General features: G+C 47.3%; 2 protein-coding genes across 2 annotated transcripts in view; one reads left to right on the forward strand and one right to left on the reverse strand.

The window, feature by feature from the left end:
• The window catches only part of LOC126528408 (acyl-coenzyme A thioesterase 13-like), a 28,749-nt gene extending 24,156 nt beyond the window's left edge, over positions 1 to 4,593 (reverse strand). The window contains exons 1-2 of the mRNA XM_050176299.3: positions 4,439 to 4,593; positions 2,216 to 2,397 (exon numbers count right to left, since the gene is read on the reverse strand). Of these exons, the coding sequence (XP_050032256.2) occupies positions 2,216 to 2,397; positions 4,439 to 4,543 (287 nt within the window). The 5' untranslated portion in view covers positions 4,544 to 4,593. The remainder of the gene's footprint in view (positions 1 to 2,215; positions 2,398 to 4,438) is intronic.
• Positions 4,594 to 4,997: 404 nt separating this feature from the next.
• r (carbamoyl-phosphate synthetase 2, aspartate transcarbamylase, and dihydroorotase rudimentary) overlaps positions 4,998 to 23,340 on the forward strand; it is a 184,959-nt gene continuing 166,616 nt past the window's right edge. The window contains exons 1-4 of the mRNA XM_055069310.2: positions 4,998 to 5,204; positions 6,053 to 6,204; positions 8,091 to 8,360; positions 22,033 to 22,091. Coding sequence (XP_054925285.2) covers positions 6,099 to 6,204; positions 8,091 to 8,360; positions 22,033 to 22,091 — 435 coding nt within the window. The 5' untranslated portion in view covers positions 4,998 to 5,204; positions 6,053 to 6,098. The remainder of the gene's footprint in view (positions 5,205 to 6,052; positions 6,205 to 8,090; positions 8,361 to 22,032; positions 22,092 to 23,340) is intronic.

Here is a 23,340-nt window from a genome sequence, read left to right on the forward strand (position 1 = left end):
TAATCACGTACAACTTTTGTGTTAAGGCGCTACACAGCTCACTAGTTACACTGAAAGGCAAACACCAAAGCATAAGAAGCCAACAAACACTGACACCACAAGTAATTTCCCCTATGTTGTCCTTGGTGTCAGTGTTTGTTGGCTTCTTATGATATGACTAATAAAAATCGGGCCCCTCGGTTAACCCCCTTTCTTCTCGTTTAAACACCAAAGCAGGTGGATGCGTAGTGTCGGACATACGTCTACGCAGCAATTAATGATGCTTGTCCACGGGAGAATGAACGTGACAGCGATATGTACATGCAGAGTATGACACAGGTCTAGCTTCATTTTAGGAATCTGTATTTCTGTCACAGCTGGCACGTACCAAATCTGGAGAACAGGCAAAGTATGAGTACACACCTATAGTGGCATACCTAGTGGTACATACTGAATGGCTATACAAGAGAAAATTAATCAAGGCAAAAGAATGCCTCGAATATAATGTGATATACCATTAAGATGTCAGTATGCTGTAGAGATACCTATGAGCCAACCCTATAGGTATATATGTTCAGGTTTTATATAGGAATTATTTTTTATTACGCAGAGCTGAAGTATGCTTACTTGCAATCCTTAGTCTATAAGTGCACAGGGGCTTTATAAGCCCATTTGTTGGTACTTGTGTTTGGCACACACAAAATCTTTGTATACAGATATATCCGCAAGTATATCCGCCGAAAAACCAACCGACTGCCCAGCAGCTAGCAGACACGCCAAACTAGGGAGGGTGGGAAAGGAAAGCTTAGCTTTAGTATGCAACTACACTTACGGTGTCTGTACTATATAGGATTGGCTTAGGTGGGCATTGGTCGATGAAACTTATAATCTGTATGTTATGGAACACAAACAACGAAGGCCCTTTCCTTAAACAAGGGTGCCATAAAGTGTCGTGTCTCACTTAGTTGCGTATCCACAGACTGCTTAATGTCATTAAAGGGACTTGCGTATGAACACGTCCCAAATGCGTGGTGAAAAAGAATGTCCCCCCCGCCCCCAAGTTTGCAACACCAGGAAAGAAAACTTTCTTCGAATGCAAGCTGACCAAGGTGTGAGTAAACAACAACAGCCACAAAAACCAAATGACATATTTATTATCAGTGTCTAGCATCACCCATGAACTCGCCACGGCTAACAGTAGGCAGTAACTGTATGACATAGCTCGGTGCCGTCGTCTCACCCAGAGTGATATTGAACAATCAATGACTGCGCGCACACTGTAAGCGTTCAATGCGGTCAATTGTACTGTCTTTTGGCACTGGTGTTGACAACATGCAATTTTTTTCAGCTTCGACGGTTCGTAACTTAATTCTCAAATCTAAGCAAGCCTAGAAGTTCTGTAACTCGTGTTTTCAAAGAAAAGAATATCGGCCTACATTTGACTGATTGCAGCATGCCCCCACAGACCCCCACCATGCCCCCACAGCATGCCCCCACCACAAAATTCAACCACACTGCACAAAAAAAAAAGAAAAAAAAATGTCCAGGCAAGAAATATACAAGACAGCGAATACAGCGATTTTATATCTGCTGAAGGTATTTCGTCAGCCAAGCATTTATGATTTTATCACTGGGGGAAGTGACTGGTCTCTGGAAGTCTATGGCTTTGATCGTGAATAATCCGCCTTATTTCAAGTCATCTTGTCACAACCATCTTCGCTCTTGCTGATTTGTATACTTGTTAGATGGCAGACCCATCTCACTCTCTCTCTCTCTCTCTCTCTCTCTCTATATATATATATATATATATATATATATATAATGTATATATATATGAACAAGAATGAAGGAAACCAAGGGGCCCGATTTTTATTAGTCATATCATAAGACGCCAACAAACAAGGCTAGCATAGGGGAAATTATCCGTAGTTCTTAATTGAATCAAAGAAATGATAAATAAGTAGAAATAAAAAGCAAATGAAAGAAGAGCTGGCTGCAGGTGAGATATGAACCCATGTCTTTGCATCACACGTATGTGTAATGCAGAGACCTGGGTTCATATCCGTGTTTGTCATCTACTGTTTGATGTCCCATGTTTTCTGCGCTGTTTGTTCACCTTACGAAACCACACCAACTAGCCCAGCTCCCTGTCATGATGTGTATACCGCGTGCCAACAAGAATATATATATGTGTGCCTGCTGCAGGGCAAATCGCCGCAAATCAAAAGAACGTCACCTCATGCTCATGTCCACGCTGACATTCCGCACGTCGCGTAGGGTCAGCAGTGCGTATGTGCTAATCACATCCACGAGGCTGGCCGAAAAACTCCCTTGCATAGTTCCAAGGTTGTTCAGGATGTTCTCGTTGACCGTAAGCTCGGCGGTGCATTTGCCATCGCCAGCCGAAACGATGTGCACCTGTCAAGGAGATCAAGGGTCCGAAAGTTGCACTAGCCTACACGCACTACACTTCTGTTTCTGAAGAATAGATCAGCACACACGCGATGCTGTCCCGCAGGTAATTTTCAATCCTCATTAACTATTTCCATAAACTAGAACAAAAATTGCCTTTCTTTTTTAAGGCTTTAGCAAAGAATGTTTACCGAGCACATCATCATGGTTACAATACAGCCTGTTATACGGGGTGATCCACAATTTTCCACAATTTTTAAAAATCGCATGTTGCAAATAACCTAATTCCAGTCCTTGAGCTGGATCATTCAGAGTGACAGGCATTACTTGCTCGAGAAATCGAAATGCCTATTCAACTCAGTAAAATCTCACTAATTAACTGCTTAATTAATTACTTTATGGCACATATTGCCATTTACTAATTGCAGCCGGCGAGTCTGCAAGGCGTATTCACTTGGAATGAATTTACAGAATTCACTTGGAATGAATTTACAGAATGGCACCAGTTTGGTGACATGCACCAAAAAAATTGCCATAAAAATGCACTGTTGTTCTGCTTACTATTTTTTTAACAAAACACTCTTTTAAGCATTGAAGCACAAAAGCAACTCGAATGCCCATGTATTTCATCCAACACTTTGGGAAATAATATCTCGAATCTGGTGTCATCCTGGTGATTCAGTTAAAGTGGATAAGTCTTGCAATATCACCGGCTAGAATTAGTAAATTGCAACATGTGTCGTAAGTAATTAATCCAGAAGTTAATTATTTTTGTTATTTAGTTCGATATATGTTACGATTTCTCCCACTAGTAATGTCTGCCTTTTCAAATAATCACACTCAAGGACAAGAATCATGCTATATGTCGTAGGCGAGTTTTAAAAATTCAGGAAAACTTAACGATGATCACACCATATATGAAGCTTAGAAATGTACTTTCTAATTATATAAATTCCGACAATACATTTTAGTACATATTATGTAATGTGAATTCCACAAAAAAAAAGCGGACTTATAATATAAAAACAATAAACTAAACAATTAATTTGAAATGTAGTGTTCTCACTTAAGTTTCAAACTTAATGTTTTCAATTTAATTTCGCACGGCGTGAGTTACTTTCTTTTTTTTTTACTTCTTCTATTTCCTCCCCCCCCCCCCATTTTTTTTCTTCGGGCAAAACATCACACTCTATTGCGTATGAGGCAGAAAATCTCCGGCGTATGCTATGGCACAAGAATCGGCCGGTCAGAAAACAACTCACCCCTGAGTGGCTGACCATAGCATGGGCTCGTATTATGGGGTTTCTCTCGTCCGAATTAAGTTCCCAATTCCGATTCTCACACTCACTGGCACTAGCAGCGACCAAGAAATCATCTGAAGACGCAGCAGAATTGCGAGGGCTGCGCGGCCTACATATATATCGGCCGAGCGCGGCAGAAAAATTTCAGACCACCGTGTTTCAATCCTACCCCGAAAAACGAAAGGCGTTGTAGATAGCGCCAGGTGGGACACGAACCGACGTCTTCGCATTACGCTATTACGCGCGCAGTGCGAAGACGTGGATTCGTGCTCCACCTGCGGCCAGTTGTTTTTCATCCACTTTCACTTCCCTTAATTTATCATTTATTTAATTAAATTAATAAGTACAAGCAATTTCCCCCATGCTGTCCTGGGCGTCTTCGTTTGTTGGCTTCTTATGATATGACTAATAAAAATCACGCTCTCAAGTTTCCTTTCGTCTCGTCCAGTAAAGAGCAAAGCATAGCAAGAGCGCCGAGCGCCTTGAGATTGGGCGCAGTGCGATCTCCCAGAGACCATGGCAAGGAAATGAAACACTGCGAAAGAATCAAGGCCGATATGCACAGAATTATTTTAGGGCAGCCGAATCTGAGTGAGTGCCGCAGTAACGCAGTCATGCTTCTGCGCTTGATCGCGAGTCAATCACGCTCGACAACGTACGCTTCATGGTCAAAGCACACCTGACCTAGCTCCTTAAAAGCAACAAAAAAGAACAGATATGTTGTAAAAGAACGCAAACGTATTCACCGCTTCAAAGTGCTTCGTGAACGTTCCGCTCATTACGACAAGTTGCAAGAGCTGGCGCACCCGATCCAGCGTGTACACTGCCATGTTGTTTACTGCCGTTGCCATACGGTTGCTGGGATAGGAATGGCTAGAGCTAAAAAAAAAAAAGAAAAAAAAAAGTTGCTGTGGGAGGCATCGCTAGGGGCGTCGTTCGGTTTTGCTTTTGTCATAAGTGCACAACATTTTCCACAGTGCGCTATACAATGCAGCCAAGAAACAGCCAACTATTCATTGTTCTTTGTAAAAAATGCAACTTTACGTTGTTAGGGCATCGCTCTATATGTTTCTAAACCAACATGATTTACGCGCTTTTTACGCGTCTTATGAAGTCCAACGGAAGTCCATAGGCTGCTTACGGCGAACGCTTAGTCCACGAATCTTTAATCTTGTATTAAATTATTGAAGTATAACTGGCTCAAAATCAGAAACCAGAAAAATCAACAGATTTTTTTGCCGAAAAAAAAGAGAAGATAGTGGTAAGGTGGCGACACGTGGTGGGCTCTTTGCGTAATACACGCGAGCGCGCTGAGCGTGTCAGCCGGCGCAGCTCGACTTGAACTGCGTAAGCTGCAGCACGTGTTTTTCAGTAAACAATGTCGCTGTGGTGAGCGCCGACGTGAGAGAATTAGTCGTTTTTTGAAGCTCAACTTCCCGGCAGACTTGAACTGTAGGTTCTCGAGCCTTCGTAAATTTTTTTTTTTCCTGTGCGCGGTGCATGTACGAGTAGGTAAGCGCGCTTTGAGCGTGTTTTGTCTCTTCGCAGTGCCGCCACACGCGCGCTGCACATGTGCTGTTTTTCGAATACTTTGATGACACAATTGCGGAGCGAAACATCAGCAGCTTATTTGTGCCTGTCTCTAAAGGCGTCGCGTATTGCCACAGCCATGACAACTCATTGAACCAAACACTCATGCCTGCGGTTTCTAGTAGTATCTGTCCCCAAGGCTACGTGCAGTTGGCACTTGCACATCGTTTCTTAGACGCATTTCGATAACTGCATGGTTTTACCGTGTATGCGCAGTAAACATAGACGGAGTTTCTCGCTTCAACATAGACAAATAATTTAGATGGTAAATTGCTCATTGACTGAGAACTGTTGCTGGGATTTACCGTGCGAAGGAGAGGCGACCACGCCAATCTCTCCCGCGCTCAGCTTGGAATAGTGGGCGTGAGTGACGTTAAGCACTTCGTGTATAGGTGAACTCCCAGCAGCCGTTCACCTAGTAAGCCGGTTAAACGATTGCATTAACTTTCGCTTTTCTATATCCATTATGTAATGCGCGAAGCATTAGGCTGGTTTCACCCTTACTGCCGCCTGCAGGTTCGCTGCCTTAAGCTTATACATGACGGCACGTTTCCGTGTACAGCGCACCAAAGCCACACTTCCACCAAGCGTGCCTAAGGCGTTTAAATTATGTAACATATTGAAGCACGGTTGGAAGTATCACTGGTAGAGAGCCTTGCTCCCTACCTTAGCTGTAGTTTCTGTTTTTGTCATTGTCCCTGTGTACGAGCCTGTCCCTGGCCTGAGGTGTTCTCGTTGATTCAAAGAACTAATTTTTTTTACTTCTTCAGATTTCCCTAGTCACCGTCAGAAAGCAGCGTCATCCACTGCATTGCCATGGAGACCACCCCAAAGCGCTGGTCTGCACAGCTCGTTCTGGAAGATGGGTCTACGTATTCGGGTGTCGCGTTTGGAAATCCTAGGTGCATTTCCGGGGAAGTTGGTGAGTTTGATAACATCACACTTTTCCTCTAGTCTCGTCTTTCACAGCGAGTGAAGCTGCACACCTTGCTTGCTTGTGGATGCCCTCATATACGCATCGTCAACAGCTGGGATCTTAACTCGTGTGTTGCTTTGGAACATAAAACCCATTACTTTAAATTTATTCACAAGCTTATTTGATCTGGAAGGGGGACAAAAGTGGGCATCATTAAGGATAAAGTCTCCCTTGAAGGCAGCAGGTCTTTTCCTAAATTTAATGGTACATTCAGCTGGTCCCTACTGCCTTCTCCCACTTGGATTGCAGCAATGTGGAGCCCACTCTTGATCAGAGCCAGAGAAAGCGGGGACAAGCTGAATGTGCAGCCGTTCCCCAGAATAATTCGAGGCAGGACCAGGATATAAAAGCACTTCTTCTGTTGTAAGCAAACAAGATGCACATGTGCTGAAGCACTGCCACGGCTGACACCACGCTACGGTGACTCTCCTGGCCATGCCATCACTGGATGCTGCAGAATCCACATGACAGATATCAGTCATAACCCAGGTCGAAGGCGACAGTGCTTCCGAGTGCGCATAGCTGGATCATGGCATTCTGGAAGAACCAGCTGAATGTGTGCTGATCACTCGATTTCGACCAGTCGAATATAACACGCCACCAGAAGCCTCTGGAGTGCTCGAAAACGACCAGTCGAGTGTACTGTAAGTCATCTGTAAACAGAAGAACACGTATGCTATCTGCGTCAACAATAGAGAAAGGAAAAAGTTAGCAGAGAGCGTTATGTCATGCAGCCAGCCTTGGCAAGGAAACACTCCATGATGCCAGGCACTTTGCTCAGTGTTGGCCCAACACGTGACCTCTTGCGCCGAGATCGCAGAGCAAGAGTCGAGATTTGCCAAGACGTTTGGTTACTGGCAGTTTTTATCGTTTGCACGCTTGTTCGGCTGCCCTGCCATGGCTCAGCCTGCAGAGCAGGAGCAATGAAAACCAACTCACACTTTGACATGACGGTCACATGTTGGGCCGACAGGTTTGGCTTCAGTCACATTGCGTGATGCACCCTCTGAAGTTTTTCCTTCCTCCCTGTGCTTCACAGCCTCGGTGATTCTCAGCAGAGCACAGGAATGCAATCTGTGTCAGGCTAAGGATCTTGGAGGCTATGCTGTGACACCCTTGGTGAACGAGTGGGTTTCACAGGGAAACACACCCACACATCTATTTAATTAGTGATGAGAGCCTGAAGACGAAAAGTTGCATTGGTACATTCCTGTGAAGGAAACATCTGTGGGATAGCCTTCTTGTAGTTTTTTCCCCCTATAAATTAAGCAGGACTTGCTTTTTATTGCAAATTCTTGACAAGGAGATATCATTTCGTCAAAATTTTTTCAGAAGAAACGAAGCCACGAGGGGATTAGGGGCATGAGTGTTGCTTAATCCTGGCTATGCCATGTTGTAACTTGTGCTAGAAAGCTCCGGGGTGTGATGGCAAGAACTCGCTTCCCTCACCTGTCTTTTTGGAGTGCCGCAGATGCAATGACACGGTGGGTAGATATTGTTGAGGCAGCTACAGCCATGCGAACAATGGCTTTGTTTCTTTTGATAAAGGCTGTGTGTCAGCAGGAGCAGGCACCTTACTTCCAAAGCAGTGGGGCCACTCCTCACATTTGTCTTTTCCATGCGTGTGGAAACTCTGCTCTTTACAAGTGCAGTGCATTCATTCCTCAGGACTGTCATATTTTAATTTGCTACTAATTTAACCTGCATATTGGAAAATGTTTAAGTGTCATTGCGCTGATTAACAGGGTTTTAATTTTTGGCAATGCTAATTTTCGTAAGTGTCTCAAGCTGCTGCTTCGTCCTTCTTCCCCTCCCCACTATTTGCCATGCAGTGTTCCAGACAGGCATGGTGGGCTATGTGGAATCTCTGACCGATCCCTCGTACTGCCGGCAGATTCTTGTGTTGACATATCCACTGATTGGCAACTATGGTGTTCCCAACACCGAGAAGGACGTGCACGGCATTCCCATCAACTTCGAGTCGCACAAGATTTGGGCGGCTGGCCTGGTCGTGGGCGAGTGTGTGGACAAGTACAGCCACTGGAGTGCCCGTCAGTCCCTCTCTGACTGGCTTCACTCTGCCGCTGTGCCAGGCATCTCGGGTAAGGAAGTCATTGTTTTTTTTGTTTTTTTGTGGTTCTTTGCTTGGTAGGACGCCCCCTCCGTACAACTGTTACTTTTGATCAGGGTATCAAACTGGAAGGTAGCCGCAAATTTAAACAAGCCGTTATTTTTCTGCAAACCAGAACTGAGCCAGAACATTTTGATATTTTTTCTTTCCATAACAAAACAGGAAAAAAAATTACGGTAATTCGTCTCGCGGTGATTGTCAATGTTAATGTGATTAGCATTGAAGCAAGGTAGCAATAAACCGTATTGCTGAAGATGCCTTTATTTACAATTTCAAGTGGGGGAAGTACGCTAAGAATGCTAATCGCATTATTACACACACGTGCCACAGTGCTGCGACAGACCATGGTGCATACATCTTCAGACATCGCAAAGAAACCTTCAATAAATGCGGCCTCCTAACCACAGCGAGTTTTGTTCCACTGGCAGCTTAAAATTAAGAGTTTAGCATATCTGACTTCTGCAACACAATTGCATAGGCATCTATTTCAGGTGTAACACTTTTAATTCATTTTCTGCTAGAAGAGCAGGTAGTTTCACTTTTATGACTCGCATATGCACCTGTGACATGCACTCTCAACACATTGATAGAGGTTAGCAAAAGATACCATAAAAGGGGCCCTGAACCACTTTTTATCGAAGTTGAGAAATTCATTTGAAGTTAAAATAGGCTGTTTGAGAGATTCTTCAACGCAAAAAGTACTTCAGTGCATTCAGCAGAAGTGGAGTTACCAGTGGTCAAACACCCCATACACAGTGCTCCTGCTGCTTCTTCAGTGACTTGTACTGCAAAGGCTGCGGCGGAGTGGGGTGCGCCTACGGCGTTCCCCCTACTAAATGTCACTGTGGCACGCAGTTCAAATTTGATTTTGAATTTTCACATAGATGCCACTACTTCAGATTTTGGTGACTACAACACGCCTAGGCTGCTGAGCACGAGGTCGCGGGATCGAATCCCGGCCACGGCGGCCGCATTTCGATGGGGGCGAAATGCGAAAACACCCGTGTACTTAGATTTAGGTGCACGTTAAAGAACCCCAGGTGGTCAAAATTTCCGGAGTCCCCCACTACGGCGTGCCTCATAATCAGAAAGTGGTTTTGGCACGTAAAACCCCATAATTTAATTTTTTTTTTTTTTTTTTTTTTTTTTTTTTTTTTACAACACGCCAAACGCAGTTGTCCTCGGCAAGCTGCAGCGCACTCAGCCAGCGGATGCATCGCGGCACCCCACAGCAGCCACGGTATCTGTGCTACGTAACAGACCGCAGCTACATGCAACTACAATGCGTGTGTGTAGGGTTTGCTGTGTTCACGACACTGCTTGAGTGTGCGCTGATATGCTCCAGTGTGGCCGTGCTACGTGGTACGGACCATCTTTGTCCTGCACCACCTTGACCAACGGATAGAAACCTCATCCAAGTTGTGCGCTTTTGAAGCACTATCACTAGTCTGCCAAGGCATCTAACCAGGAGTGACCAGGAGGGAGAGCACACTGGCTGACCTTAAATTTCGCATGGTTGCTGGCTAGTTGAGTGTTCAAAACTACTCAATATTAGCGAGACCCGACGGCTACGACACCGCTAAGCAGGGTGGCCAAAGTCTCATTCCTACGCAGCCAGCAGTGGCCAAGCATGAGCAAATGATAGTTGGCTTCTTCTGGAGAAAGGTAATTATTATCAAAAGTCAAAAGCTGATTTTCACTTACTTCAGCCTGTTTATCAAACTGCGTCAATAAATATACAAAGTACGTAACAGTAGGAAGAAGCATGCTGATCCAAACACCATTCTTGATGATTGATTTCAGCTATTGGCCAATAGCAGCCATGTATGGGAATCTGCTATATTATGAAATAAAACGTCCAGAAAAGAGTGAGGAGCAGGCTTCTGTTGAAAAGATAGCGCTTAAGAAATAGGTGTCTTCGTACTCTGCTTCCAAGCTTCGCGTGCCGCGCCCGACTGTAAAATTTGGCTGAGATGTTCACAGTAGCATATGCTATCTGTGGGCTGTTTTTCCACCAAGCCCAATAAGTGGTCCAGGGCCCCTTTAATCCTTCTCTCCACAGGGGCATTCAGGGCACAACACGCTTGAGCATTGGGTTGCTGTGCTTAAGGAACTCATGTTACGCAGGTTTGATCCTGCCCCGCACCAGAGAAATTTGCATGGATTTTTCAAAATTGAAGCTCGGGGAAAACAGTTATACAGACATGACTGCTGGAAATTGGCTGAAGGTACCCTAAGAACGACAGTCACGATAAATTAATAGTTTTCTGTTCAGGTTTGCCACCTTCTCTGGAACATTTCATCCACGCATTGCCTATGCTTGTTCAACTGTACAGTGCAGTCCACTTATAACGATATCGAGAAAGACGAAAAATATGATCGTTATAACCGATGATCGCTATATCTGGACTGCAGTTACCAAAAAAAAAAAATTAAACGCGTTTGCGCTCTTTACCTTTGCAGCTCTGAACTCGAATTCGCTACTTGCTTCAAAAGAATAGATGATGTATACAGTAGGCCGTGAAAAACAAACTTTATTTCTAGCGCCAATGACCGTGTTGTTACGTTTCGCCTACAACGCGCGGTAATGCCGGCGCGGATGCAACGGACGCCGGGGCTTCGTTCAAAGCGGCGGACATTTTGGCCCGTTCGACGCCGCCGCAACGCCTCCCCGCCAAGCGTGTCCAGGCGTGTTTCAGTGCCACGTGTCTTCGTGCGTGCGTGTGTGTGTGTGTGCCCACGCTTGTCAAAGCGCGGCAGCCGGGGAGCGGAGCTCCCCAAGTGAGGTGCCAGGAGGTCTGTCCGTCGGCGGGTTGGCGATGCGTCACTACACTCGGCTCAACATGTCTCTCGGCTCGACCGTGCGCGCCGTCGCGTGGGCTCATGCTCCGCCGTCGCGTGGGCTCATCCCGTGACCTTCCTTCTGGCCCGCGACGCCGAGAGTATAAGAGCAGCTGCCCCCGGACGCCAGGAGAGAGGCTCCGATTTGTACTGTTGAGTTACGTGCTCTCCCGTCTCTCCACTTCGGTCGACCTGACCGGCCGCTCTTTTGCTATGTTAGAATAAACAAGTTGTTCTGTTACCAGTCTTCTCTTGCTTTGCCGGGACCTTCGGATGCTTCCAGTGCCCCAGGCCGCCAGGCCAACGCTACCCTTGGGGCTTGCGACCCATTGGCAATAACGGGCGTCAGCACCGAGACCCCAACAGCTGGTTGCCAGCGGTGAGATCGCGACAACGGAGGCCAGCAGCGAAGAGATGCGATGTATGCTGAGCAGCACAACGACCATCCGGGAGCAGTGCAACGAGCCCTGTGTGATGACTGGTTGCCTGCAGCGGAACGACTGCGCTGAATTCTTGGCTGCGAGGTTTGGTGAGTGCGGGACTTTCTTCTTCTGAGTTTTGCCAGGCTTTTGTTAGTGTTAGAAACAGAGCTGGTAATTGTGGTTGTCGTTGCTGCCGGGTTAGTTTGCGGCAAGACAATAGTAGGCAGTAGAGAAAGCAGCATTCAGAGCAGCCATGGATTTGAAGTCGTTGCGCAAACCGAAATTGCTGGAGCTTGCAAGAGAGTTGGGTCTGGATGTCTCAGACAAACTCAGAAAACCAGAACTGCTAAGGGCTATTCTTGAGTTAGAAGCTGAGGATGACGAGCTGTCGGAATGCCTTGAGACCATTGAGGAGAGGGAGACGGCAAAAAGACAGGAGCGTGAACTTAAAGAACAGAAAGAGAAAGATGAGCGTGAACGAAAAGAACAGAAAGAAAAAGAAGAGCGCGAACACGCTTTGGAAATGAAGCGTCTCGAGGTAGAGATGGAACGCGCTCGTAATGGAAGTCAGGCACACGGTGCAGGAGAACGAGTATTGTTCAAAATGACTGACCTGATGCGGCCGTTTAAGCTTGGAGAGGACATTGGTTTGTTCCTGGTTAACTTTGAGCGAACGTGCGAGAAGCAGGGGTTCTCTCGGGAAACGTGGCCACAGCGCTTGCTCACTTTGTTACCCGGTGAGGCGGCCGACGTAGTCGCTCGCTTGAATAGAGAGGAGGCAGAGGATTTCGACAAAGTGAAATCGAGTCTGCTAAAAAAGTACCGGCTGTCAGCGGAGGCGTTCCGTCGGAAGTTTCGGGAAAATGAGAAAGGCAAGAGTGAGTCATATACAGAGTTTGCCTACAGGCTTATGTCAAACATGCAGGAGTGGCTCAAAGAAGAGAAAGCGTTTGGTGACCACGAGAAAGTTCTGCAGTGTTTCGGGCTAGAACAGTTTTATAGTCGGTTACCTGAGAACGTGCGGTACTGGGTCTTGGATAGGCCAGACGTTAGTACGGTGGCTCGAGCCGCTGAGCTAGCCGAGGAGTTTGTGACGCGTCGGGCTCGCGGAGCTAAGGACGGTCAAAAGGGTGAATTTGGCTCCAAGTTTGAGAGGCCGAAGTTCACGCCCATGAGAAAGCGGTTCGAGACGAGGCGAGCGCGCGTGTGTTATACGTGTCAGAAGCCGGGTCACTTTTCGGCGCAGTGTCCAGAAACAAAACCAAAAGTCGTGTTTTTGTCATTATGCAGCACTGACGAGAACATGAAGCTTCTCGAGCCTTACATGCGAGACCTCCTCGTGAACGGGAAAGAGTGCCGAGTGCTTCGCGATACCGCAGCTACGATGGATGTAGTTCACCCCTCTTACGTAGAACCCGATATGTTCACGGGCGAGTGCGCATGGATCAAGCAAGCAGTGGAAGCTCATAGCGTGTGTCTGCCGGTAGCAAAAGTGCTTATTGAAGGACCTTTCGGAGCACTTGAGACGGAGGCCGCAGTGTCATCTATGCTGCCCCCCCAGTACCCGTACCTATTTTCGAACAGGTCCGATCACCTCCTGCGCGAGAAGGGGCTTTTGTTTGGTGAGGCTAGCGTTCAGGCCTTAACCAGATCGAAGGTTCGGGAGCTCGCTGCAAAGGCGGTAGTTGCGGGGCCGACGTTGTTGAACGATGAGAAAGGGTCAGAGGCGCAGCAAGCTGGTATTCAGAGCACGCCCGAACGGAATAAAATTGAGCCTGTAGCGTTAAAGGCACCAGATACTGGAGAGGAAATTCCCGATGCGGGAAAGTTAGAAGAGCTTCCGGTCGAGCTTCCGGGACTAGGCTCAGTGACGAACAGGAAAGACACCGATCAAGTCATTAGTGACTTAATAAGTAAAGCATCGCTGTCGCCTGAGCAGAAAACCGAACTACACCAGCTCTTACAAGAGTTTCAAGGTCTGTTCTCTGAGAGGCCTGGTAGGACTTCTGTCCTTACTCATGACATAGAACTTACCTCCCCAGAGCCAGTACGATCCAAGGCGTACCGGGTGTCACCCCGCCAGAGCGATATTATGGAGGCTGAGGTAAAGAAAATGCTACAGCTCGGTGTTATTGAGGCGGGTGAGAGTGATTATACCTCCCCTTTGATTTTAGTTGAGGTACCGGGCAAGGAACCTCGTCCTTGCGTCGACTACCGCAGGCTTAATTCCATCACTAAGGATCAAATTTATCCGATCCCTAACATCGAGGAGCGCCTTGAGAGAGTGAGTAGCGCTCAGTTTATTTCCACCCTAGATCTTGTCAGGGGTTATTGGCAGGTTCCACTTACAGAAGAGGCTAGTAGGTATGCGGCGTTCAGTTCACCAATGGGGACATTCCGTCCTAAAGTTTTGAGTTTTGGTTTGAAGAACGCGCCATACTGCTTTTCAAGCCTCATGGATAAAGTGTTGCGGGGACAGCAAGAATTCGCTTTACCGTATCTAGACGACGTAGCGATATTCTCCGCATCCTGGCCTGAGCATATGGCGCACTTGCGGGCAGTGCTAACCCGCCTGCGCGATGCGGGCTTGACAGTCAAGGCTCCCAAGTGCCAGTTAGCACAGGCCGAGGTTGTCTACCTCGGACACGTGATTGGTCGGGGTCGTCGCCGCCCCTCTGAAATAAAGGTGGCCGCTGTGCGAGACTTCCCGCAACCGCGCACGAAGACCGATATTCGGTCGTTCTTAGGGGTCGCCGGCTACTATCAGAGGTACATCCCCAGGTACTCTGATATCGCGTCTCCCCTAACGGATGCTCTAAGAAAGACAGAGCCGCAAACAGTCGTCTGGGATGAGACAAAGGAAAGAGCTTTTAGCGCCCTAAAGAGCGCCCTAACAAGCCAGCCTGTGCTACGATCGCCCGACTACTCAAAAGGGTTCGTTGTTCAGTGTGATGCTAGTGAGCGAGGCATGGGCGTTGTACTGTGCCAACGGGAAAATGGAGAAGTAGAACACCCCGTCCTGTATGCTAGTCGTAAGCTGACGAGTCGTGAGCAGGCGTATAGCGCCACCGAGAAAGAGTGTGCGTGTATCGTGTGGGCCGTTCAGAAATTGTCATGTTACCTAGCTGGCTCGAGGTTTATCATTGAGACGGATCACTGCCCTCTCCAATGGCTGCAGACCATCTCTCCCAAAAATGGCCGCCTCCTGCGCTGGAGCCTCGCTTTGCTACAATATTCCTTTGAGGTGCGTTACAAAAAGGGGAGTCTCAACGGTAACGCCGATGGCTTAAGTCGAAGCCCCTAACGTGGGAATCAGCCTCAAAATTGCTTGTTACTGATGTTTTTCTTCCTGAGGCAGGATTTTTAACCTATTGCTTTTGTGTAGTGTTTCAAAGTGATGATGTGCTTTCTAGTGCAATTTTCCGATTTGTGGACGCGTTCTGAGTGCTGCTAAACTACTGTGAGGAACTAGGCAGCAGTATAAAAGGGGAAAGAGCCTGGCAGGGCTTAGTGAGGGTTGTGCCGTGCTTGCTGACTGAGCGGTTGAGTTTCGGCGTAGTTCTAACGCTTGCCGGGAACGAGAACAAATATGTCAACTCTCCCGAAGTCACTTTGCAGTGTCCTGTGTGCACCTGAACGTGAGAACGAGGCCTTCTCTGTGCGCTGCGCTCAAGAAACGCCAAAGGACGCCCGACTTCGGTTATGAGCATCATCGAGCGACATCCCTCCGGACAGCGGATGCAGTCCCCTGACCATCGGGATCTCCTTCCCCCGGCGGGGCGGTCTGTTACGTTTCGCCTACAACGCGCGGTAATGCCGGCGTGGATGCAACGGACGCCGGGGCTTCGTTCAAAGCGGCGGACATTTTGGCCCGTTCGACGCCGCCGCAACGCCTCCCCGCCAAGCGTGTCCAGGCGTGTTTCAGTGCCACGTGTCTTCGTGCGTGCGTGTGTGTGTGTGTGCCCACGCTTGTCAAAGCGCGGCAGCCGGGGAGCGGAGCTCCCCAAGTGAGGTGCCAGGAGGTCTGTCCGTCGGCGGGTTGGCGATGCGTCACTACACTCGGCTCAACATGTCTCTCGGCTCGACCGTGCGCGCCGTCGCGTGGGCTCATGCTCCGCCGTCGCGTGGGCTCATCCCGTGACCTTCCTTCTGGCCCGCGACGCCGAGAGTATAAGAGCAGCTGCCCCCGGACGCCAGGAGAGAGGCTCCGATTTGTACTGTTGAGTTACGTGCTCTCCCGTCTCTCCACTTCGGTCGACCTGACCGGCCGCTCTTTTGCTATGTTAGAATAAACAAGTTGTTCTGTTACCAGTCTTCTCTTGCTTTGCCGGGACCTTCGGATGCTTCCAGTGCCCCAGGCCGCCAGGCCAACGCTACCCTTGGGGCTTGCGACCCATTGGCAATAACGGGCGTCAGCACCGAGACCCCAACAGTGTCAAGGATTAGGCGCGCCGAAATAGTCCGAAATCTGCACTTGCTTTTGCGGCAGCTTCAGCTTCACAATCGCGGTGTGCATGGATTCCAGCCGCTGCGCGAACACTGGCGGCAATCCTTTAGCATGCATAAAATCAATTAAGGAGTCGATCGACGACAGTGCACTTTGCGTGGACATCGTGGTCGGGGTCAAGGAGCCACTGTCGATCTCGTTGTCACTGTCGCTGATGCCGTCGCCACTGTCGCACAACTTTGCGTCTGTCGAGACAGCACATCTTCGGCGATCGCCTCGTCGGTGACCTCATCGCAGAACGAGGCAGCACTGTCTGCAGTCAAAAACTCCTTCTTCGACACACCACCTGTGTCACCAGTAGGAACGAGCTCCCAGAGCTCGGTTATGTCAGCGAATTCCACCGGGTCGGTCTCAGCGGGTTGGGGAAGTTCGTCCTTACGCACAAAGCCCGCCTTCTTGAAGCAATTGGTGATGAACCACTGGTAAAGCGCCTCTTCAACATCGGCGTACAAAGGGTCTCTAACCCCTTTTCCGCTGATCGGAATGGCCGCTGATAGCTCCTGCCTTCACAATCGCGGTGCTCCCGGTTTTCAAGATGGTTGATATCGTTAACTGAACGAGCTCATACTTCTTCACGAGGGCGCTCACCTTGAAGCCGCATCGAGAGTCCTGCAAAATATCAATCTTCGTGTCAAGCGACACAGCTTTGCGCTTTGTCGGCGCCATCTTCGAACTGGGTTGAACCGTTTGTTGCACGCTGCTTCGGTGGCGTCAGCCTGCTATCGCAAGAGAGACGCGGGACGGGCGCCACCGTGCCGCTTTGCTTGTCGCTTCTTTTTTTTCTTTCTCTCTCTATCGGAGCGACTGTGGCCGATGCGCATGTTTAATGCGCATGAAGCAGCTAGCGCCATCTTGTGGCGCGCTGCGCCAACGTTGGCTGCGCCTACTCGTGCGCGGGCGGGGCGAGACGCGCTGCGCGGTAATGGCGGCAGATACGAACTTACGGAGGTAAACATCGCCTCGTCTCGACATCGTTCGTTTCAGGGAACTAAGCAACGCAAACGTTACGAATATTTGGCACGGAAAACGCCGTCCAGACTGCAAAATTTTGATCGTTATATCCGATATGCGGTGAATAAGCTATCGTTATAAATGGTTTTTTTCCCCATAGACCTAATGCATAAAATGACTCTCATGTCGACCCATCGTTATAACCGATATATCGTTATATGTGGTATCGTTATAAGTGGACTGCACTGTACTGCCACATCTTTATATGCACATGGGCTTGCTGCAAGTTTAGATGAGGCATCACCGTTATTGCGGTTTTCAACTTGGCTCATCAGGAGGCAGGCTTATAAGTGATGCACTCATGAGCATTTTAATTTGGTGACCATCAAACAGTGATCTAGTGGTGGAAGACCTATATTAACTACAGAAATGAGAAATCTCTTCCTAGCTCAACAGTTGCTTTTCATCACACTAGTAAAACTGAGGTCAGTGTGATAGGGATGATGGTGATGCCTGTGAGGTGTTGCGCCTGAAGCGTGCTTCCACAGTGTCATTGTTTTGTAGGCTGGAAGACGCACATGACGATGACAGAGGATTAGGTAGCAGGATAAAATCATAAAATGTGCAGGCGCTAGGTAACGCGCCACGGTGACTCAGTGGCTATGGAATTTTGCTGCTGAGCGTGGGGTCACAAGTTCGATACGCTTCCATGGCAGCCACGTTATGACGAAGGCAAAATACAAGAATGCTCATGTACTTAGATAAGTGCATGTTAAGCTGAGGCTGGTCAAAATTTATCTGGAGCCTTCACTATATCTCCCACATAGCCGCTGTGCTGCTTTGGGAAGTGAGAACCCCAATTGATGAATCAAGATTGAATCGGCTGAAGGAGGTGATCGAAGTCCACTGGGAGAGACCTTCTTACTGCAGTGGAACCAAACAAAGCCACATTGCCCGAAAGGCAAAGCAGTGATAGCGATAGCCAAGTATCAGACAACTACATGTAGCAAGGTTCGTAGTTTTATTGGTCGTATAAATTGCAGTAAACATTCGCTTACCAATTAAATTAATAAGCATGGTGTCACGCACACACTGGCAAACATGAACAGGTCTGACTCGATGACCGCGAACACTCGGTATCACAATGGTGGCCCAATGACGAGGGGCAGCAGCAACGAGCGAATTCTCCTTCGTGCTGCCTCTCCCCTCAGTGCGAACTAAATGTGTAAAAATACAGCACACTTGAAGGCACTATCCCGGCTCACCTAGCTGTTGCACCCACTGCAGATTACCTCCCTTCTAGTCCGGCCACCCTCAGCGGCGGCCGGACTAGAAGAGGACATGCACTGTAACCTGCACTTCTTCCTTCTCCGAGTGCATACTCATCTCCCCACCTTCCTTCCTTGTGCAAGCGAGAAGACGCTGCGCATCAAGTCGCAGTCCTTCTCTGCTCACCCTCACATGCCTTACCTTGCACCTACAGCGTACAATGTGCAGCTGCGATCTTGGGCGCTATAACGTAAAACTATTCCAAACTTTTCTATTCCAATTCTGCAATCAGCCCTCCGCGATTGGTCAAAAAACTTTTTTGGGCCACCCCCAGTTCACCTGTCTGTCACACAACATCATGAAAACCACGATAGCTCCCCATCTGATATGACGTGTACACACTGATTATGCATATGTTGACTGAACAAAAGAAAAATAGTTTTCTCATTTGACACCTTTTTGGCATTAGCCCTCGACTATTGGTCAAATGTTTTCGGGCTGCGCCCACTTCACCTGCCTCTCACGCGACGTCATGAAACCGCAAAAACTCGCGGCGTCAAAGTGACGTGTACGCATTAAAGATTCATTAATATGCCGAACAAAACTGAATTTTCTTCTGAATAGCCGCAGGCTGCCCCGTTCCGAAAGGAATAAAAGATGGCTGCCGCCGATCGCTGAGGCACTGGCTACTCATACCTGCTGGTACAAGTAGCCAGTTCTCACGTGTATTAAAGCTTTTTGCGTGGCCGTGTAACGTTTTGGAGAACTTTTGGCACGTTTACGACCTCGTTCTACCAGCTCTTCTTTGCTGAGGATCCGTTTTAGCGTCATTCTTAGGCTTCCGTTGCATGCTGCCGCGATTGTAGACGAGCTACCGCAAGCTAAGTAAGAGAAAGCGGACCAATTGCAGACGCCTGCACCACCCTCTTCATCCGGTTATCTATTTTCAGTGCACTGGCTCAGCCCCATCGAATCCCTCTCCACTTGAGCGTGCTCCTCGCCTCTTGTGAGCCAATTAGATAAGACAAGCCACTCAGCGTAGGCAATGTTATTCGCTTTTCAAGCTAACAAAAGGGACCTCCTATGAACGAGGAGCGCGCTTGATTGGTCTGTTCAGACAACCCTGCGGGTGACTGCCTGATGCTTGCGTCGGCGGTTACGCAAATTTTACGTCGGGAGATCGGAATAAAAACGTATTGGAATAGTTCTACATTATACGGCCCCTTATCGCACTTGGACTTTATATGGAACCTCACGGCAATGCCAATGGTGATGACAGCAGCTGAAATTCGCCTGGAGTGTCGATATACAGTGAAATCTCGATATAACGAACTTCAGGGGACCACGGCAAATTGTTCATTATTCTAAAACTTCGTGATAGTGAAGACCCCAAAATTAAACATTCCGCCCGTTAAGGGGGGACGCGGGTTTTCAGTTGTCATCATACGAGCTATCCATGAAAACGTCGCTGTTGGTGCTCGATCTGCACTGTAGCTATTTTTCGTAGGTACCACTGCCATGCACCACCGAAGCATTGTATAGTAAGAGTGGCGCATGCTAGAGAGGCGCTGATGCAGAGAAAACCACCAACAAAGAGGAAAGAGGAAGTTCCATGTTGCCTCCAAGGCACAATATATATATATTTGCTTGTTTTTCACATTCCTTGTGGACACATGTGCTATTTCAAAGGGCAAACTTTGACACCATTTGAAAAGTGAGACTGTGTGGCATCCCTGCGAACATAGAGGTTACATTTCTCCCTGCGCATAGCTGTTATGGTCACAGAGAGAAGCACGTAAGAAAGAAGAGGCATGTGGAGAAAGAAGGGGGAAAGAAGGAAGAGGTGCACCTCCATTGCTGCGCGACACTTGTCTGGGAGGAGCATGCACTAGTAAAAACTGATGCATCGTCGCCTCTGCAATAACAAGAAAGAAAGAAAAAGAATATGTAGTCCCCTTGCGAAACCGAATACTGGTTGCTACTGTGAAAAGTTTGGTATTCTGCAGTTCATAGTGCTTAAGTATTTTTACATTGAAACTATAAGCATTCAGCAGAGGATTTTTGAAAAGTTTGTTACTGTGGTGTTCGTAATAACAAGGTTTCACTGTAATTACTATCACAATAAAATATTGTGATATGCCAGGCTGTAACTCACTTAGCAAAGGTGTATCGGAGACCGAAGGAGTTATCAGTGGGGTCAAGGAGTATAACACAGCATTGGCCTGTAGCTGATAGTGGAGGAGTTGCATTGAGATGACCCGCCGTGGTTGCTCAGTGGCTATGGTGTTGGGCTGCTGAGCACGAGGTCGCGGGATCGAATCCCGGCCACGGCGGCCGCATTTCGATGGAGGTGAAATGCGAAAACACCCGTGTACTTAGATTTAGGTGCACGTTAAAGAACCCCAGGTGGTCGAAATTTCCGGAGTCCTCCACTACGGCGTGCCTCATAATCAGAAAGTGGTTTTGGCACGTAAAACCCCACAATTTAATTTTTGCATTGAGATGAGATGCTCGAGTGCATTGCATTAGAACAGCCGTAGCCAAGGTGGTGTGTTGAAATCAAGAATGCCCTCTCAGGAAAGCCAGACACTTCTTTGCAATCCTCATCAGTTTCGGATCTACCTCTACAAGTTGCACTTATCATCACATGCTGAACAGGATGGAAGTGAACATTCCTGATTACTTCAAAAGTTTACATAGAGGAAAAGTAGTTTCCTTGATGGTTGAAGACCTCCATCTGTCAGTCATCGGAACAGAACAGTGGTTAAACACGGGATGTCTTGAGCTGAAAGCAACATGTCAGTGATGAGGCTTGCCTCCTTCAGGCCAACTACTGTGAATATTGTAAAGGAGAATCTCAGATGGCCTTGAAAATTCCTTTAATTCTCCTGCTAGATGCCATTTTCCATCTTCTCATACTTTTCGTTCATTTCCTCCTACTTTCTTCCTGCACAGATAATCCCTTTCACAGTCCTGTTCCCAGTTATTGAGTGTATTATTATGAGATATCTCTGGCTGCAGCCTGAGTCATCCCTTGTTTGTCTTGTTTGGCTACTTGTAAAACATTGGGAGAAAAGCTGCTTTGCAAAGTGATAGTCATAAACAAAAATTATTTTCTTCTGCATACTATAGGGTTCCGTTTCTTTCTTTTTTTTTTTTTTACAAACAAAAGTGTCAGTGACATTTTTGTTTGTGACTGCCATTGGAATCGTGATGAGTGCAAAAGATTACGCTAGAAGAGCAGTATCTATTTTGCCTGTTGTGATGTGCGACAATGCACCACACATTCCATCAGCCAAAGCAGACACTGCTCTACTAGCGTAATCATCTGTATTAATGACGTCACTAATAGCAGGATGGCTAGAAGGGGGCGTATTTGGCAAGTGCGTGAACAAGAAAAAAATCATGCATGCTCACTGTGATGTCTCGACACCAGGTGCTTGCTTCATCATGAAGTGCAGCAATGCAGTTTGGCATGCGCTTACAGATCCTGTAGCATTTTGTCCCCACCTTTACATTGAACTTAAAACACTGTCAGCAAGCCTTGGTTGCCAGTGTTTTAGTTGGAGGGATTGCATTTTTTTTCCCCCCTGCACTCGGAGTGTTCTAGCCTACTTAACTACCACAAGCTTACACGAAGCATTGTCTTACAGGAATTGACACTCGGGAACTGACCAAGAAGATTCGGGAAAAGGGCACCATGCTTGGAAAGGTGAAGCGTACCTTCCTTTTCATAGCCTGCATTGGAGTGCATGTAAGGCTGTGCTATCTTGTCCCAGGCTTAATGTCTGCTTTCATTAAGATAAGCAGCAATCTGTTTCTCAAGATTTTAGAGCTTGCTGACGAACTATCGGTGGATATACAAATATAAGTTTACAGCACGTTGCAGAGTCCTTTGTTGGTAAATTATGAAGATATACCCACATGTAGACAGATATAATGTGTAACTACTTGTTGTTGGGCTGGTTGGTTCATACTTCTTACAGTGGAAAGGTGCGAAACAGTGTGTAAAAGTGACTTTATAGAAAAGAGCATCCCTCCCAACTATCGTGAGAGAAGATGCATACACTTTTCAAGAAAGGTACCCGTATGCGCAAACACATATGCACATCAAGAACAGAACAGAGAGCAATGGAATTGCGAATATGCATGCTTATTCTATCATTCTGGTTATTTTTTCACATTTCATGTCTTTTCCACTGTAAGATTTGCACTGAGACTGAAGAGAGAGAGAGAGAGCAAATGATAAATGAAAGGCGGGGAGGTTAACCAGGACTGAGCCTGGTTGGCTGCCCTACACCAGAGAAAGGGTAAAGGGAAGGTAGAGGTTAAAAGAAGAGACTGCAGAGGAAAAAAAGGAGAGGCATAAGAGTAAACAAAGCGGGACGTTATGCAGCTTTGTTCAACAGTAATCGCTAGGTATTGTGTTTACTTGAAAGTAGGTCGAATACAAATATAGGTTAACCCCTATATATTGACCTTGCCAAGAAATAAAACATTATAATTCGTTTATACGTTGACACATATCTTTTAGAAAAACGAAAACTTTGAACATGACATACCTTTATTTATCATGAGCTCGGCTACTAAAACTCGCTAGTCAATGCCACAAGCTGCATCCTCGTCAGAACTGCCAGACAAGTTGACCTCGTGGGATACTTCACAGGCAGGATGGATGCCCCAAATCAGAACTGAGGTTAAACAGCGCGAATAAAACAAGGACACCAGGAAACAAATACCAGAGACAACTGCAGCCTCTTGTGCCGATTGCAGCCTGTGGCATTTGTTTCCTCGTGTCCTTGTTTTATTCACGCTGTTTAACCCCAGTTCTAAATACGAGCCAACTAGCCCTCATCAAGATCCTACTAAAGCCCCAAAATGACATTGTCCTTGGTGCTAATAACTGTGTTGGCTATGCAGCATTTCAGGCAACCTGGATAATCTCCATACTGGACAAAAGA

Source organism: Dermacentor andersoni, chromosome 9 (genome assembly GCF_023375885.2).
Source record: "Dermacentor andersoni chromosome 9, qqDerAnde1_hic_scaffold, whole genome shotgun sequence".
In the NCBI taxonomy this organism is placed as follows: Eukaryota; Metazoa; Arthropoda; class Arachnida; order Ixodida; family Ixodidae; genus Dermacentor; species Dermacentor andersoni.